Source organism: Copadichromis virginalis, linkage group LG5 (assembly GCF_057382275.1).
Source record: "Copadichromis virginalis isolate Kocher_CV1m ecotype Utaka linkage group LG5, C_Virginalis_male_GT1.1, whole genome shotgun sequence".
NCBI classification, from domain to species: domain Eukaryota; kingdom Metazoa; phylum Chordata; class Actinopteri; order Cichliformes; family Cichlidae; genus Copadichromis; species Copadichromis virginalis.
In genome coordinates this window covers 2927196-2944871 of record NC_140622.1, presented here as the reverse complement: position 1 = coordinate 2944871, position 17676 = coordinate 2927196, and the positions used below count along the sequence as shown (strand labels likewise).

Genomic DNA, 17676 nt, shown 5'->3' with positions numbered 1-17676 from the left:
TTTGACAACCTTAGTCAAAGTGATTTTCAAGTTTGTGGATGCCACAATTTGTTCACCCTATCCTGAAAAAGTCAGATCTCTTCCTGCATGGTTTGACAGTAAAGTGGCTTTGAAATATTTGTAGCTCAGATAGCTGCGTTTTAGAGAAAGTGAAGAGATTTCTCCACAAATTTGAAATGGGCCCATAGAGCCCAAATTTTAAACAGAAGTTGTTGTTAATTAACAGGAAAAGTATGTTTACTTATGCATGTATGTATCTTTTCAATAATTATGGGTGGTATGGTGGTGCAGTGGATGGCACTACTGTTCCACAAGGTGCCTGCCTGGCACCTGTGCCTGTATGGGTTCCCTCCAGGTCTCCCTACGGGAGCTCAGATAGTCTCCAGCCCTTCACAGTAGCATCACAGAACTTTTTCCCACACCAGTACTTTTTTAGATATATATTCTGCATTTTTCAGAGTTAATTGGACAATCTAATATAACAGAAGGATTATATTTAATACTTAAATGAAAATTATTGGCAAACAGACTCTCAGACTGGAGTCTAGTATGGTTGCTGGTGTCTGCCAGCTGTACAGGCATTCATGTCCAGTGTACACTGAGTTCTCAGACACCTAGCACTTTGTGGACAAAGCTGTTTTCACCTTGTCTGAAATGTTCCTATGATCCAATTTCTTTCACACAATACACAGCATGTTTTACTTTGAATACTGTCAAGTATAGCGCTGAATTTGTTTAGATTTTATTACACTTTTGGATTTATCACACTTGTTGAAAACAAGTTTTAAAATTTGGGGGGGGGGGGTTTAAAACCCACCCTCCTTTGTTCTAAATAAGCTCTATTCACTAGCTGGGCCCTCATTTTAGGTTTGACAGCGTTTTGGTAGGTAAAGGTGATGCTTGGACATGACTTGAGCTGCGGTTTGGGGAAGGCCTCGAAGGGGACTGGCGACAGCGGCCTGGCAGATCCCCGTGTACTAAATAGGAGTGAAGAAGTTAAAGAATTGAGAACAAGGAGGGAGGGAGGGTGGGGCACGTAAACGAGAATGAACAGTTTGCAGAACTGGGGAGAGATAAATGACAACCGGAAGGAGCATGTTTGGAAGCGTGGTCCCGCTCCTGAAATCCCGATACATAATCTCCAATAAATACTGAACATCTTCTTACTAACCATGTCTTATAAAAGAGCCTCACCATTTTTACAGAGTTTTATAGAAAATTTCTAAAGACAAACTAGATGCTAACTGGACTGGTACTTCTGTAGCACTTTTCTTCTCCGTTTGAACAATTCACCCATTCACACATTGATATAAGCGCCCTTTTTAACCTAACATTCAAACAATCTTGGGGTCCAGTAGCCTACACAAGGATAGTCCTTTTCCACTAGTACTTACTTGGATTGGCTTGGCATGGCTCTACTTGGTTTTTAGGGTTTTTCATTACATCGTAGTACCTGGTACCAGGTACTTTTTCAGTGCCTACTCAGCATATGTTAGGTGGTACTCCATTGTAATGAAATCACATTCACTTGCCTCGAGCTGCATTGAGTCGAGCCGAGTAGGAGCAAAAGGCCTGTTAGATTGGTGGTGGACCTGCTGTAGCACCTGAGACACAAATGGCTTTACAACTGATGCAACATACGACTTTAACACAGATAAATGTTTGTTTGGGTCTTTCTTTCTTTCTCTATGCAACTTATAACTACTCACTGTTGGTCTGCACTATAAAATTGGTATTAAATTCAAACTGGCATTAAAAAAGGTTTTAAATCTGATGAAACTCGCAGGCATTATGTGTACACCAGATGTCCCTGACAGGCTTCCAAAATGCTAGTCATGGCAGCAAGAAGTCTTGTGACGTAACTGTCAAGTCCTTTTTTTATATAACATTAAGAAAACTAAAACAGAGCAAGCACAAAATGGCTGCTGCAAAAATGGCTGCAGATGGGACCTGTGCAAAGTCTCTTCAAAGGGAGAAGTGAAGGAGGGGCGGGTGATGGCAAGAGCAGCCAGTCAGTGGATCAGTCACTCCAGGCCTGGCCTCTCGGTGGGGGGTTGTGCTTGGGGCGAGATCACAGGCCTGCTGCCTCCCTGATGCCTTCACAGGCACACAGCAACAGATAGGAAGCTGTTGGCACCAGGTTGCCTCACTTATTCACCCCAGCACTGCTTCAGCACAATCATCTTTTCTGTAACCCATGTCCTCATTTACGGAGCTTGACCTACATGTAGACCTGGTGTCTTCATCGTGTCAGCCAGTCTGAACACCAAAGCAGGTTATGGTCTGCTTTGTTCTGTTCAAAAATGGATACATACGGAGTAGTTTTTGTGCTACTCATCGAGGTCATCGTTGATAGATAAAATAATATCTTAGCTTACTGTCACATCTACATTTTCTATAATTATGTGTATTGTGGCTCTGCGGGTCACGCTCAACAGTGGCACATAATAACTGGGGAAATGGGAGAAAACATGGTAATGTGGTATATCCTATGGTTCCAAATAAACTTTTACATTAAGCTTTAAGCTTTTATATGTATTTATTTCATTGGTGACTAACCCAGTCACCAATGTAAAAAAGGCATCTTAAAAAGTTCTTCATTCATTCATAATTTAATTCCAAAGGGCAATCTTTTGTATATTCTATAGGCAACCCTTTTTGTTTTAATGTCTTCAGTACTGCTTATGGATCATGAAAATCAGAAATCCAGTCTCTCAATATGTTGATTTTAAGTAAATTAATAATTAATGTATTTTGTAGGAAAATATGTACAGCAGCATGGCGAAAGAAACGTTTGAGGCTAGTGTCAGATCAAGAGCCACTATGCCAAGATCCAAGAGTCTGGAACAAGAAGTCCAAGTTGTTTTAAGTCCAGTATGACGTTTCTAGAGTCTGTGATGATTTGTGGTGCTATGTCCTCTGCTGATTCTGGTGGTGGTTGGTCCACAGTGTTCTAATAAGTCAAACAGCAATGCAGCTGTCTATTTGGAGATCTTATGTCGTAGAATAGGAAATTGTTGGTAAACTGGTGCCAGGGTACAAAAAAGGGCCTCAACGCCTGTGATGAAATCACAGGAGCTCTGCTAGAGAAGAGTGTGGCAGTTAGTGAAGATATTGTAATGATGAGTCGGGGATTAATCTGGTTTTGTATTATGTGTTATAGCAGGCAGAGCGTGGACAAGGGACAGAGTGGGCAGGTTGTGAATAGGTAAGGGGGAGCTCTCGCTGCAGCAGCGCTGAGCAGTTTCAGAGGATAGCACTGTCAGATTAAGGGTGGCACATATAAACATTTGAGGGGGTCAAGGCTGGGGTCAGGGTTCGTGGATGCTACTTGGACCTTTTATTTACTCGGCAAGTCAAGCTATCACACAAGAGAGTAACATTATGGTGTCAGAATATGGAGTGCTGTCATCAGAGAACTGACGGCACAAGGTATAAGGCTTTACATTACAGGACTCGGAAAGGTAGGTGATAATGAGAGTGTGGGAAGTTTCCACACACAGAGTTAGCCCAGCAATTTCATCTGAAAAATTACTCATAGGGAAAAAAGTTAGGAAGAGAAGAAAAACAAAATCCCACCCAAACCTGTCCTGCTGAAACCAGCAGCACATCTCATGTGTGCTGAGTCAGCTTTATGGTAAGATAACCACAAAAGACAACGAGTGACTATTTCTAAATAGTTAATACTAGAATTTGACAATACTGTAAAATGAAGCATTTAGAATCCTTTTAACGGGACACTCTTTTCCCCTAATGTGGAATGACATAAGAAAAACGCTAATTGAATCCAACTTTCATGCTAGATTAAGCAAATATGGGTTGTGGCAGCACTGTCTATTACAGCTCAGTAATAAAGTGGTAATAGTAGGGTAATAAGGCAGAAACAGAACCTAATAAGTTATTACCATTCAAAGATCCAGCATGCAGCACGTAGCACCAAGCCACCTGCTTACATACTGAACATTAAAGCAACCACGACCATCTATGGTAGTTCTCTGAGCAACAATTTCACAGATACAGATTGTCCTTTGTACCATTATAATTTTTGTATAAAGTAAAATAATTAGTCCAAAATAACATATACGTTGGGATATTCAATGTCTATCATTAGAAATAAACAAATACAAAATTAATTGGGGGTGCGGGGAGCTATACTCTTAGTACACCACACATCCAACCCCCTCACATAAACTGTTATAACTAGAGTGCTTATATATAACAGATACAGACAGACACACTCACATTCACACCCATGGGCAATTTAGAGTTACCAATTAACCTATCCCCACGAACTGCATGTCTTTGGACTGTGGGAGGAAGCCGGAGTACCCGGAGAGAACCCACACAAACACAGAACATGCAAACTCCACTGTGCTGCCCTGCCAGAGTGAAAGCTATGGGAGATTTTAGACATGTTAGATTGTGTGAGTGGCGTGATGGTGTAGTGGTTAGTACTATTGGCTGAAATCAAGACGGTTTATGGTTTGAACCCTGGCTGGGTTTTCATAGTCATTTTAATATATCATTACATTCCAAATAGTTTCTTTATGCGTCTTTCAAATCAAGTAATTTATCATATTCAATAGACATTTCCTCCCTCTAAACATGCATATACCCCCTCCCCCTTCATTTTCATTCCCTTTTTTCTCCAGACTCCCATCCATTCTGCTGTGACCCTGACTGTGCAAAGTGAGTCGGCTTGTATTAGTATCACCCTACACTCATCACTGTCCATCAATTAGGCTGACACCAGCAAGGGCCCAAAGAGAAACATCTGCAGCTGCTGTGCTCGGAGCGCACTGTGCCTCACAGAGCTTACTGTTTGTCTAAGCCAAGGAGTCAATGCTAGTTTGAAAATGGAAATACTGATCTAATTGGTCGATGGATGGTACCTTGATACTACATGATGTGGAATGCTATGGCTAAAGTAACAAATACTACAACCAGTGGTTTTCTTAGTCTTGATTGGGATGCATCTTGGTGTGCTATTTTTAAAATCATTACTAACGTAGTAAATGACATCACAGAACAAACCAAGACTAATTTAATTACATGAAAGCAAAGAAATGTAAATGGAAGCCAGACAGTATTCCCCCAGAAAAGTTACTGCAGGTTAGGTATTAAAGTACATTAAAATTACTTTAGAAGGCTTTATCAGAAATGACTAATAGCTGCTAATCATTATGCTAACTTATGCTTCCTGTCGGAAGTAAGGAGACTCTAGCATGAAACAAAGCACCATTCTCCACACCATTAGACAACCACAAAGGCACTGCTACAAGGCAGGTAGCCATGGTTTTAGTCAAAAACCTAACCCTACCAAGCATCCAACAGAAACTGGTATTCATCAGAGCAGGCAATATTTTTCTACATTCCTGATTTACTATCCATCCATCCACCCTTTCTTTCTCTCTCGCTCATTTCCTTTCTTTGTCAGTATTCCGTCCATCTGCTCAACACATTCTTTTCATTCATTACATACATACATACATACACTTTCACCTCTACCCTTAATCACCCAAACCTGCTCTTCATTCTTTCCAGCCTAAGCTCTTGGGTCGTGTCCAAATTCATGGGCTGCATCCTCCTGAGGCCGCATTTCTAGACCGATTACGTCACAGCGACGCGCCGAAGGCGGTCCAAATTCGTAGACTCCTCTGAATGCAGCCGACAAATGCGTCCTCCTTTTCCCCGAATTTGAAGGATGGGTCGGGTGTGTCCTTCGTGGCCTACCATATCCCAGAATTCATAGCGCGGCCCAGCCAAACTCCAGTTTCCAACAATGGCGGCCGCTACTAAGTTTTAAAATTACTCATACTAATCTTTCTGGGTCACAAAATAAACTTTTAACATATTTTCAGGTGAGAAAGTAGCTGTGTAAACATCAAACATCTGCTCGGTTTATCAAGATATCGCATATTTGCTAAAGTGCTTCGACATTTTCAGAGACGTCTGCTACCCACCAGCTCGATAGCTAGCCGGGAGCTCGAGGGTTACTGGAGCCGCCGAGAACGGCACAACTCCCGGCACATCATTTTCAGATCACCGCGGACTTTCGCTGCTCGGGTTAAACGTGATATATAAGTCACTTAGACAACCTAAAAATGTTATTGTTGGGCTTTTTTCAGTGTTTTGTTTGTTCGTGAGTAAATCGGTTTGGCTGAGATTAAAGTTATTAGATTAGATAAAATAAAACTTTATTAATCCCCCGGGTGGGTTCCACCTTGGTTTTCACACAGCTGACTAAACGTCAAACAGAAAACTGATTAAACAGTAGTATGAGACGGTCGAGAGTTTACGCCAGTGTCCTGTTATATTTTAGACAGCAAGGAGCAGACGGCCAGTTTATTAAACTCCACCGAGACAGCGGTGACGCTAATCAGAAGGCTAGACCGTCCAATTTCACGGCCGTTTACTTCCGGCCTACCCGACCCTCTGAGGACCCGGCCCACATAGACCGCGAAGGCCGGGCCCTCAGGAGGATGCAGCCCATGAATTTGGACACGACCTTGGTCTAGCCAGTTGTGTGCTGTTTTTACAGGAAGGCAAGTAGAACCAATTGCTAAGATGACTGCCAAGCCTGTTCAACTTGCCTGTTTTATGGCCATGGTTAGAACTCCTGTCCCCTCTCCATCGTGGTTTCTTGCTGTTGTATTAAAGGAATAATTAAGAACTTTTTCAAAGACCATCCTCACGTTACCCACATGATTCGCGGGGGGAAACTTTTCCGTTACGATGCTAAATCACTGTAATTCATTTACCCTCTAATGCTAGCTGCATTTCTATACGAAGTGTAGGTCTAACTGATCTCAGAACAGTAACAGCTGAGCCAGTGGCAGCTTGCCTCGCATGCTGCTCTCCCATCAGTTTACAGTCACAATTCACATGTACAAACTACTAGAAAAGAGCTGCTGGGCTCTCAGGAAATTGATGAACTGATTTAGTTTAAGAAATCAGTCACATTGGTCTTTGCAGTAGCCCTTTTTCACCAATCATAATGGGGGGCTCAGCAGTCCTGAGAGGTGGATTTGACTAAATGGTTTCATTAAATCCAGTTTAAGTTAACTTATATAGCATTTATACCCAAGTGGCCTCACAACCGCCTCTCTGTTTTGGTGGATAATGTAGCTCTTTTTAAGATATCAGTCTCCAGCTTGCACTGGGGCTGTTTGAAACAGAGTGTGAAGCAGTGGGAATGACAAATAGCATTTCCAAGTCTGAGGCCATGATTCTCAGCCAGAAAAGGGTGGCTGGAGCACTCCGGGAAGGGGATAAGTTGCTACCACAAGTCGAGGAACATTGTTCCTTTGGCCTCTTCCTCATCAAACCCAGAATTATCCATCGGATTGCAAAACAGAGAAGCATGATTTGTCACTACAGAGAACACCTCTTCACTGCGCTAGAATCCCGTGGTGCCATGCTTACACCACTGCATCCAGTGCTTTGCATTGCGCTTGGTGATGTAAGGCTTAAATGCAGCTTTTTGGCAATGGAAACTCATTCCATGAAACCTTCTATGCACTGTTCTTGAGCTGATCTGAAGGCTGGAGCTCTAAAGGAATTGACTGTGCAGAAAGTTGGCAACCTGTGTGCATTATGCACCTCAGCATCTGCTCACACTGTGCTGTGGACATAGAAGTGATTGGAACACCAGAATTAAATTATTTGGATGGGTGAGTGAATACCTTTGGCTATGTAGTGATGTCCTTCAGCAAACACAGTAAACAAATATGTAAGGCAGCCTTTATTCATTTGCTCATTAAAAATATCCTGTCTCAGAGTGACGCTGAAAAACTAGTTCATGCATTTATTACTTCCAGGCTGGACGACTGTAATTCATTATTATCAGGATGTCCTAAAAACTCCCTGAAAAGCCTTCAGCTGATCCAAAATGCTGCAGCAAGAGTCCTGACAGGGACTAGAAAGAGAGCAGATTTCTCCTGTTTTGGCTTCCTGTTAAATCCAGAATTCAAAATCCTGCTCCTCACATACAAGGTCTTAAATAATCAGGCCCATTGAACCAAATCACCTCATACCCATATGGAAAAGAAATAGAAAAAACTTATAAAAGACTTGCATCAGATGTGGCCTACTTCATATAGTGAATCATATAAGGCGTATATGAAAGTGGCCACTTTCATATATTGTTTTAGTAAGTATCCAAAACATACAAGTTTCACTTATATAATTTTTCAATGGATCTTATATCTGTTTTCACTCTTGTATGCTTTTTATACAAGTTTCACACAAGACAGATACAAACTTTATAAGATTTATATATATCTTTTCCATATGGGGAAGTCAACATTAAGTATGATGAACTGGTTCTGATGTTTTATTAATAAGAAAAGTAAGAAACTGAGATTCTGCATCCAAGAAGAAGGCAGCAGCAGGGAGAATTTCACTGTTTCATCCAGGAGCTGAAGCTGCCGCTTTCATACGTATTTCAGGAGGGCAGTTTGGACTTTAGTTAGCAGAGGTGGGACCTCATCTAAAGAGGCAAAGAAATCGTTTCAGAGAGCCGACTGGTCTGGAGTAGAGTAGCTGTGTGTCTGAGTTGAAATAGGATTATTTATCACTGCACTTGTTGAAAATGCAGTGACCTGAGTCGTCAGATCTGTGTATTTGGATTCCAGCAATCAAAAATAAAGGGCAGGAAATTTGTTCAGTGAAATTACGCAGCTAGAGTCAACGGCTGCATTAAGAATTGGTAAGTCCAAAACACAAAATATTTGAATAGATTTTACACGTCTAGTGTGTAAACGCCTTCTCAATGGTACACAGCAAGGATGAAATTATCCTTTTTTTTCAGCCAAAAGCACCATCGCAATAATCTCTACAGAGGTCAAGTTATTGTTTAGAGCTAAAATTGTGCATTTCACAGAGAATCACTTGACACTACAGTGGTGTATGTTTGTGTGTATTTTACAGCAATGGTACACGAGCACAATGACCCTTATAGGAACATGGCTGACTGACCGTGTGGACCTGCAGCTCCATGTTTATCAGTTGAAGGTTCTCATTAGAATTGTCAAGGTGAGAATTACTTGCTATTATAAACTCAGCAAAAAAAGTAAGGAAATTTGTGTTTGGCTAATTTTTCCTTCATTGTAACACTGCTTCTAGCCAATAGATCTTATCCTCTTAGCCTGTTTATTTTCCCTTAAATATTGCAACAGTTATAAGGAAAATGTATTTGTGGGTTAACGACAGAATTGAGCCTATTGGTTGTGCCCATGAAAAAACTTCGACCCTGCTGCAGTGTTCGCTTGGTGTCTGATTAAAGCATGCCCTATTTGACTTATCTGAATAGGGTACCTGCCATAGGGCATGGGTATCAAACTCCAGTCCTCCAGGGCTGGTGTCCTGAAACTTTTCCATGTGTCCCTGCTGCAACACACCTGAATAAAATTAGTAGGTCATTAGCAAGACTCTATAGAACTTGATTGCATGCTTAGGTCGCGACCCCCAACCCTATTCAAGTAAATAAAAGTGAAGTAGCATGTTTGAAAAAACGTACTTCTAAACATATTTTTAGTTCACCATGTTCATTCATTCATGAGCTGCTGTAACAGGAATCAAATGGCTGAATTGCCACCTCAGCGTGAAGTCAAGTTCTATAGAGTATCAATTAAGGGAGAATAAAAGAATATACATACACACACGCACGCACGCACGCACGCACACACATATATATACATATATATATATATATATATATATATATATATATATATATATACACACATATATATATATATATATATATATATATATATACACAGTGGGGCAAAAAAGTATTTAGTCAGCCACCGATTGTGCAAGTTCCCCCACTTAAAATGATGACAGAGGTCAGTAATTTGCACCAGAGGTACACTTCAACTGTGAGAGACAGAATGTGGAAAAAAAATCCATGAATCCACATGGTAGGATTTGTAAAGAATTTATTCGTAAATCAGGGTGGAAAATAAGTATTTGGTCAGTAACAAAAATACAACTCAATACTTTGTAACATAACCTTTGTTGGCAATAACAGAGGTCAAACGTTTACTATAGGTCTTTACCAGGTTTGCACACACAGTAGCTGGTATTTTGGCCCATTCCTCCATGCAGATCTTCTCGAGAGCAGTGATGTTTTGGGGCTGTCGCCGAGCAACACGGACTTTCAACTCCCGCCACAGATTTTCTATGGGGTTGAGGTCTGGAGACTGGCTAGGCCACTCCAGGACTTTCAAATGCTTCTTACGGAGCCACTCCTTTGTTGCCCGGGCGGTGTGTTTTGGATCATTGTCATGTTGGAAGACCCAGCCTCGTTTCATCTTCAAAGTTCTCACTGATGGAAGGAGGTTTTGGCTCAAAATCTCACGATACATGGCCCCATTCATTCTGTCCTTAACACGGATCAGTCGTCCTGTCCCCTTGGCAGAAAAACAGCCCCATAGCATGATGTTTCCACCCCCATGCTTCACAGTAGGTATGGTGTTCTTGGGATGCAACTCAGTATTCTTCTTCCTCCAAACACGACGAGTTGAGTTTATACCAAAAAGTTCTACTTTGGTTTCATCTGACCACATGACATTCTCCCAATCCTCTGCTGTATCATCCATGTGCTCTCTGGCAAACTTCAGACGGGCCTGGACATGCACTGGCTTCAGCAGCGGAACACGTCTGGCACTGCGGGATTTGATTCCCTGCCGTTGTAGTGTGTTACTGATGGTGACCTTTGTTACTTTGGTCCCAGCTCTCTGCAGGTCATTCACCAGGTCCCCCCGTGTGGTTCTGGGATCTTTGCTCACCGTTCTCATGATCATTTTGACCCCACGGGATGAGATCTTGCGTGGAGCCCCAGATCGAGGGAGATTATCAGTGGTCTTGTATGTCTTCCATTTTCTGATGATTGCTCCCACAGTTGATTTTTTCACACCAAGCTGCTTGCCTATTGTAGATTCACTCTTCCCAGTCTGGTGCAGGTCTACAATACTTTTCCTGGTGTCCTTCGAAAGCTCTTTGGTCTTGGCCATGGCGGAGTTTGGAGTCTGACTGTTTGAGGCTGTGGACAGGTGTCTTTTATACAGATGATGAGTTCAAACAGGTGCCATTCATACAGGTAACGAGTGGGGGACAGAAAAGCTTCTTACAGAAGACGTTACAGGTCTGTGAGAGCCAGAGATTTTCCATGTTTGAGGTGACCAAATACTTATTTTCCACCCTGATTTACGAATAAATTCTTTACAAATCCTACCATGTGGATTCATGGATTTTTTTTTTCACATTCTGTCTCTCACAGTTGAAGTGTACCTCTGGTGCAAATTACTGACCTCTGTCATCATTTTGAGTGGGGGAACTTGCACAATCGGTGGCTGACTAAATACTTTTTTGCCCCACTGTGTATATATATATATATATATATATATATATATATATATATATATATATATATATATATATATATATATATGCTATGTAGGAGCGAACGTTAAAAAAATGTTAAAAAACAAGATGGACAGCGTTTTACACAGGTTAGCCTTTGGCTTAGCAGTTAGCCCCGCTCTATGTCTCCTCCACTGTCGGATGTTACTGGTGCGAAGCTCAGTTGCTTCCTGGAAATAGCCGGCGTAGTATACCGAGCCTATGTAGAAGATCCAAAGTGGTCGCATCTACTACATCTATTGTTTAAGCAGACTTTAACGGTGCTATCATCAGCCAGTGCAGCTGCAGCTTAACAGGGCACCACTATCATCATCATATTAATAAGATGTACTGATGTTCACCTAAACTTTTGTTTACCTAATTTGAAGGCCGACTCAAGACCTGATGATTTCATTAACACCTCAAGAGGCTAAGTGGATGAGTCAGGGACTCACCAACCCAATCAGCTTACATGCTTTTTTTATATTTCCTGCGAAGCCAGGAATGTCTCTGCTAATCATTTTTCATTTCTCTCTTTGAGATAGAAAAAGTACCGTGACTTCCGCCTTCAAGGGGTACTGGACTCTACGCTAAACACTAAGATGTACGAAACTGTAAGAAACCGACTAACCTTGGAAGAAGCCACGGCATCGGTGAAAGAAGGAGGGATGCAAGGCATTTCAATGAAGGACAGCGATGAAGAAGATAACGACAACTAGATCAAAAGAGTTGAAATAATAATAATAATTTCAGTGTTTTTCAAAGGGTCAGGTATATTGCCTGACAGTCCACACCAGTCCTTCTATAGAGTCAAAATAATTTGGCCTGTTCCCTCCATTGCTTGGTTTTAGTTTTTCTGTTGCCAATACTTCCACAATTCTGTTAAATTTATGACATTTATTATTATGTTTATACTATTATGTATCTTTAAACACCTTCAAGTGTGTCAATAATCATCACTTTAAATCTTCAAAGCTAAATTTCCAAATAATTAAGGCTAGTACCTAAATTATCTTTTGCCTTAATTATTTAGTCTTTGTATTCTGTTCTTGTTTATACTTTGAGAAAAACAGTGTTGTCTCTGCACTTCTGCTGGAAAAACTCTCAAGTGATTTAGGCCATTATACTGTGATTTCAAGAAAAACAGTAAAACTAATACATGTGTCTGTCTATTCCAAAGTCTGCCTGCAAATGCAGGATGAACTTTGCACTGTCAAATTCACATTGTGTCTGATGGAAGTGTCGCAAGAAAATATGGATATTTATTTGTTGGTATTCACCTGGCCCAAAACAGCTAAATTACAGCATTGAGAAGTTTTTTTTAATGTTTTCCACCAATATGGATGACAGTTTTCTTTCCATATGATATGACTATGAAAAAGTAATTATCTTGTTTTGTTGCACCAGATGTGAAAGTGATTTAAATTCTCTTCCTTTGTAATGGTTCAGCATCATTTCTCAACTAAAAAAATCAAATTAATGTTTTTTTACATTATGTGATGTTATAGGATGTGACAGTGACGGTTTGTTTTTTGCAGGCTCTAAAACATGCTTTGCAATTGCCAACAGCAAATGTGAGACAACAAAAGAAATTCAGCACATTATCAACAGTACGACTGGTGGTCACATAGAATCATTTTACACCAACAAAAAATATACATTTGAATACATCTTTAGAAACCCTATCGCTAGTGTCATATGATAGGAACTGTGTCAAATTTTCAGGCTGTAACAAGTGTTAGAGGTTCAACATTACAAGTGTTTGGTTCAGTGTATGAATCAAATGATTCCTGTCTAGTAATCTAAATCTAAATGTCATGTGGTGTATGGAAGGGCAGAATGTGAATTCAGAGGACAGGGTTCAAAATTGGACCTTTATTTAAAGCTGACAGGTGAAAAACAAAGTCAAAAAATAATAGTGGTAAGTCTACAATGTCTAACACATAGAGAACAAACCCTACAAAAACACAAAAATGGTGGTTCAAATAAATGGAGGTAAATGGAGAAATAGAAAACAGCAGGGAACACAGATGGAACTAATCAGGGAAAACAAGACAAAAGAAGTAGGAAAACCCAAATAATTCAAACTAAGAAGGCCCGAGAATATAAACACAAACAGAAAACCTAACAAGATTTCAAGAACGAAGCAGTAAACGCTGAATGGAGACTGGAGGGTGTTCTCCAACTACAGGGGTGGAATCACACTCCTTACTTTCCCTGGGAGTGTGGACTGGAGAGAAGAGCTTGTCTGTTAGTCGAATGTTGGATACAAGAGGATCAGTGTGGTGTTTGTGGTTTTCATGGAACACTGAACCAGCTCTTTATTCTCTCAAGGACAATTGAGGGTGGGTGGGAATTTGCCCAACTAGCCTACATGAGATTTGTGGACCTAGAGAAGTAATTTGTCCACATCCCTCGGCGTATCCTGGAGTATGTGGTGTCTGGTCCATTGCTATGACCTGTTTTATCCCTCTATAATCATTGCACGAGCTTTGTTTGCATTGCCGGCAATAAGTCGGACTCATTCCTGGTGCGTATTGGACTCCACCAGGGCTACCCTTTGTCACTGACTCACTTTGTAGTTTTTATGGACAGGTTTTCTAGGCATAGCCATGTGGCAGAAAGCTTCCACTTTTGTGGCCTCAGAATCTCATCTCACCTTTTTGCAGATGATGTGGTTCTTGTTGGCTTCATCAGCCAAGTGTGAGTCATTGGGAATGAGAATCAGGACCTCCAACTCTAAGGCCATGGTCTCAGCTGGAAAAGGGTGGGGTCCCTACTCAAATTCAGGGATGAGTTACAACCCTAAACGGAGGAGTTTAAGTATCTTGGGGTCTTGTTGACACGTGACTGAAGAAGGGAGCTTGACAGACAGATTGTAGGCCGGAGCTGCAGTGATGCTGACGCTGCATCAGACCGTTGTGGTGAAGAGAGAGCTGACCTCTTGATTTATCAGTCAATCTGCGTGGCATGCTATCTACGTGCTCAGACTGGTGAACCAAAATTGAGGAGCTCATTTATGTTAATGTACTTATACTCCTAAACTAAAAGTTTAGAGTATTATGGATTTGGCTTTCCACCAATTGACAGAGCAAGCTACTTTCTGTTTTCTTTTATTGCTAAACTTGGTGCCTAAATAACAGTGAAATAGTGAAAAAAAATTGCATGTAGCAAAATATCAAGATGTCAAATTTAAACAATATGCTGTTATGATGTTATTATGTATTTGCCCTGCACAAAAATGGCTTATATGTCACAGATGCAGCAAACAGAGAGCTGGTAGAGAGCTTGTACTGTTAGAGTATAATTGTACTTTTTGGTTTTGTTTATTTATTTTTGGGGGTAAATCGATAAAATAAAATAAAAGTATGGGGTTATGGATGGTCCCTGAACATTAACAAGAAAGTACATGAAACAAAATATGGAGTGCATAATCAGTTCAACATATGTAGTTGGACTTAAATGAGGCACACCTAAATGTTATTAGTCTGTCAGTGCACCCAGATTTTTTGCATGACTTGAAATTGTGGCCACAAAATAATGTGAAGGAATAATGTGTTAAATATCTGTATGTATGTGTTTTGTGTAGTAGAACTGGAAGACAACCCTTTGTGAGTTCCAGGGTCATCACAATACACACAATCACTTTTTTTCCCTTTACAAAGTAAATGATGCACTGCCAGTAATTTAAGTATTTGGTTAAACGGCCACAGATAAATATATGAGCAGCACAAGCTGTGTGCATTAGTTTGAACATCAACCTTGCATCTCTGGCTTTTCCTAACTTTGTTTGGTTTATGCATATAGTACAGCAATACACTTGTAGTTCGATTTTTAATTACACTTCTAGAGCAATTTTTTTCAACATTTTTCACATTTTAAATTTTAGAGCAAATCTTTTTTTAGTCGACTATATGTTTAAATAATACCATTTATTTGCCATTTGTTGTTTGTTCTTGATAAACCAAGTTTCCTATATGTCCCCAAGGCTCTATTGCAGGATCTATGAGGGAATTAATCGTCATTTTTATAATGGACGACAAGAAATGAAGTTTCCTACAACTTTGCTTTTCTCAGTTGTGTTCTTTACCTTGAGTTACATATCATACTGTATGTAAGAATTGCATGGACCTGGTATTTATTTCCCAAAGTGTTTTTGCTCCATGTGTGATGTTACAGGGGGTTCACCTTCTGCCTTCTTGAAAAATCCACTGAGGCCAAGAAGATTTAAATAAAAGTCATTGGAAAGTGTAGAAAGACGTTTACAGCTCATTTATTTTTGTCTTCAATGTGAATTCACATTGTGAACTGTAAGAATGTGACCCAGGAGGGTGGAAAAGAAGAAACAAAGTGAAAGAAATAACAACAAAATCCATATTTGTTAATCTGTGCCCATGACCTCCTGACTTGCTCCACAGCAGCATTTTCTTAAGACACAGAGTCTTAGATTAATTCTGTGGATTAAAGTCATCTTGAGCGTTTATAGTACCACCCTGAAGGAGATTTAGCTGCATTGACCAAAATCAAATCCAGAGCTGAAGATGAACGCTATGACTAAATTCGAGGAGATTAGATATAATATCATTCCAAATTAAAAGAGGACAGGATATCTCTTAATTAATCTATAGACGGGAAGGGACTGAGGGGGATGGGGGTGCTTGCGTGTTGGGGAGTGGCGGGGTGATGTGGGGGTGAAATCCTTCTTAGAATATGAGGAAAACAAGGTTTTTGGTAAGAACAAGGTCCATCTAATCCCTGGGTGATCCAAATGCTCACTGTGATGACTTCATCATCAGTTTGTTTAAAGCATTTGGACGAGTGCAGAAATAAATAACTTCATAATATCAGCACTTACGGGATCATGTGATAACTATGGAAATTAAATGTATTTCTGCCAAAATAAATAAAAATTTATTTGGGCAATCCATTAACCTCCTAGGACCTGGCGTCCACATGTGGACGTCACATTTTGGGTTATTTAAACCAAAATAATAAATTTTCCTCTACAAGGGCCTGATATCCACTTACGAGGAGATTATGCTGCTACTGTTCTATCGAAATTTTAAACGAATATCCTCATATGTGGCTCTCATTTTTCTTAGAAACAAAAATCAGGTAATTCTTTGTTTTTACATTCATCAGGTCCCAATATGTCAAAATATCAAAGAGAAATTAAAAATGCTGCCGTGGAAGAGTTCGGGTCTTAGGAGGTTAAATCCAATTAGTTTATGATTTTTTAAAGTAACACTTTACAACAATTGTTATCGCGTGGGGCTTTATTTTGTAAATTAAAGACCAAAGTTATTGTAGTTACCTAAAACTAAACTAAAACAGGATGTAAAAAAGTACAAATGCACAAAATGTAAATAAAAGTTAGAATTTTGAAAGACTGAAATGATTTTGTGAACTTGGAAAAGAAAACAATTTAAAATAAATTAATATACGAAATAGCTTTAGTTGTAGTTTTTGTTAGTTTGGTAAATTGCATTTCAAAAAGTTGTGTTAGTGCATTTTTAAAAAAAATATTGTCTCATATATGATCCATACAATAATAATCAAAAGACTAAACAAAAGCTACATATTTTTAAACAACTGACACTGAAACGAAACTGAATTAAGAACAAAGAGTCAGAGCTTAATGTGACTTTGTTTACATTAGCTTGTCTCTGATTTTTGCTGTTATATGTAAAATATGTAAAATATGTAAAAGTGCTTTGAGTGGCCAGACTAGTCCCGTCCATTCCAGAAATTTCTTAGAGACAAATGTTAAATAATTTCAATATAAATATATCTTTTGCATATGAACAGACAGTGTATGAAAAAAGCCGTGTGCTTAAACATCTAAAATCTGTGTGATGTGATTGAAATGTGTTTTTTTAAGATCAACTGAAACTAATTCTGACTCTGTGAAGTCTGGACTGGATTTTATGTGGAACTTTCACTATAAGAACACAAAAATATCTGCTGGGTATGTGTATGCCACCTCACATCAGAGGAACAATTAATGAATCAATGCCTACACTTTAGACTGAAGACATTTCCATTGGTGAGGGCAGATTCAATGGTGTAATGTTAAACAATGCTAGCATTTTCATACATTCCGAGTAACAAAGGGATTTTTAGTTACATTCTTCATTATAGTGTGTTTCCAAGAAAGCTTTCTATTCCTTAAAATATCAAACACGAAATATACTCCAGCGGTCGTTGTTTTGGTAAATACTATTTTAAAGGCTATCATCGCAATAAAAATGAAAAGGAACTATTCGA

The 17676-nt window shown here is 39.7% G+C and overlaps 1 protein-coding gene across 3 annotated transcripts in view; it reads left to right on the top strand.

Annotated features, from left to right (window-relative positions):
* LOC146708760 (calcium-dependent secretion activator 1-like) overlaps window positions 1–15761 on the top strand; it is a 344830-nt gene extending 329069 nt beyond the window's left edge. For 2 of the 3 annotated variants that reach the window (XM_085455584.1, XM_085455583.1), the window contains 2 exons: window positions 8932–9036; window positions 11955–15761. In XM_085455584.1, coding sequence (XP_085311710.1) covers window positions 8932–9036; window positions 11955–12128 — 279 coding nt within the window. In that variant the 3' untranslated portion in view covers window positions 12129–15761. Of the gene's footprint in view, window positions 1–8931; window positions 9037–11950 lie in introns of all 3 variants that reach the window. The other variant, XM_085455585.1, reaches the window with a different exon arrangement.
* The last annotated feature ends 1915 nt before the right edge of the window (window positions 15762–17676 follow it).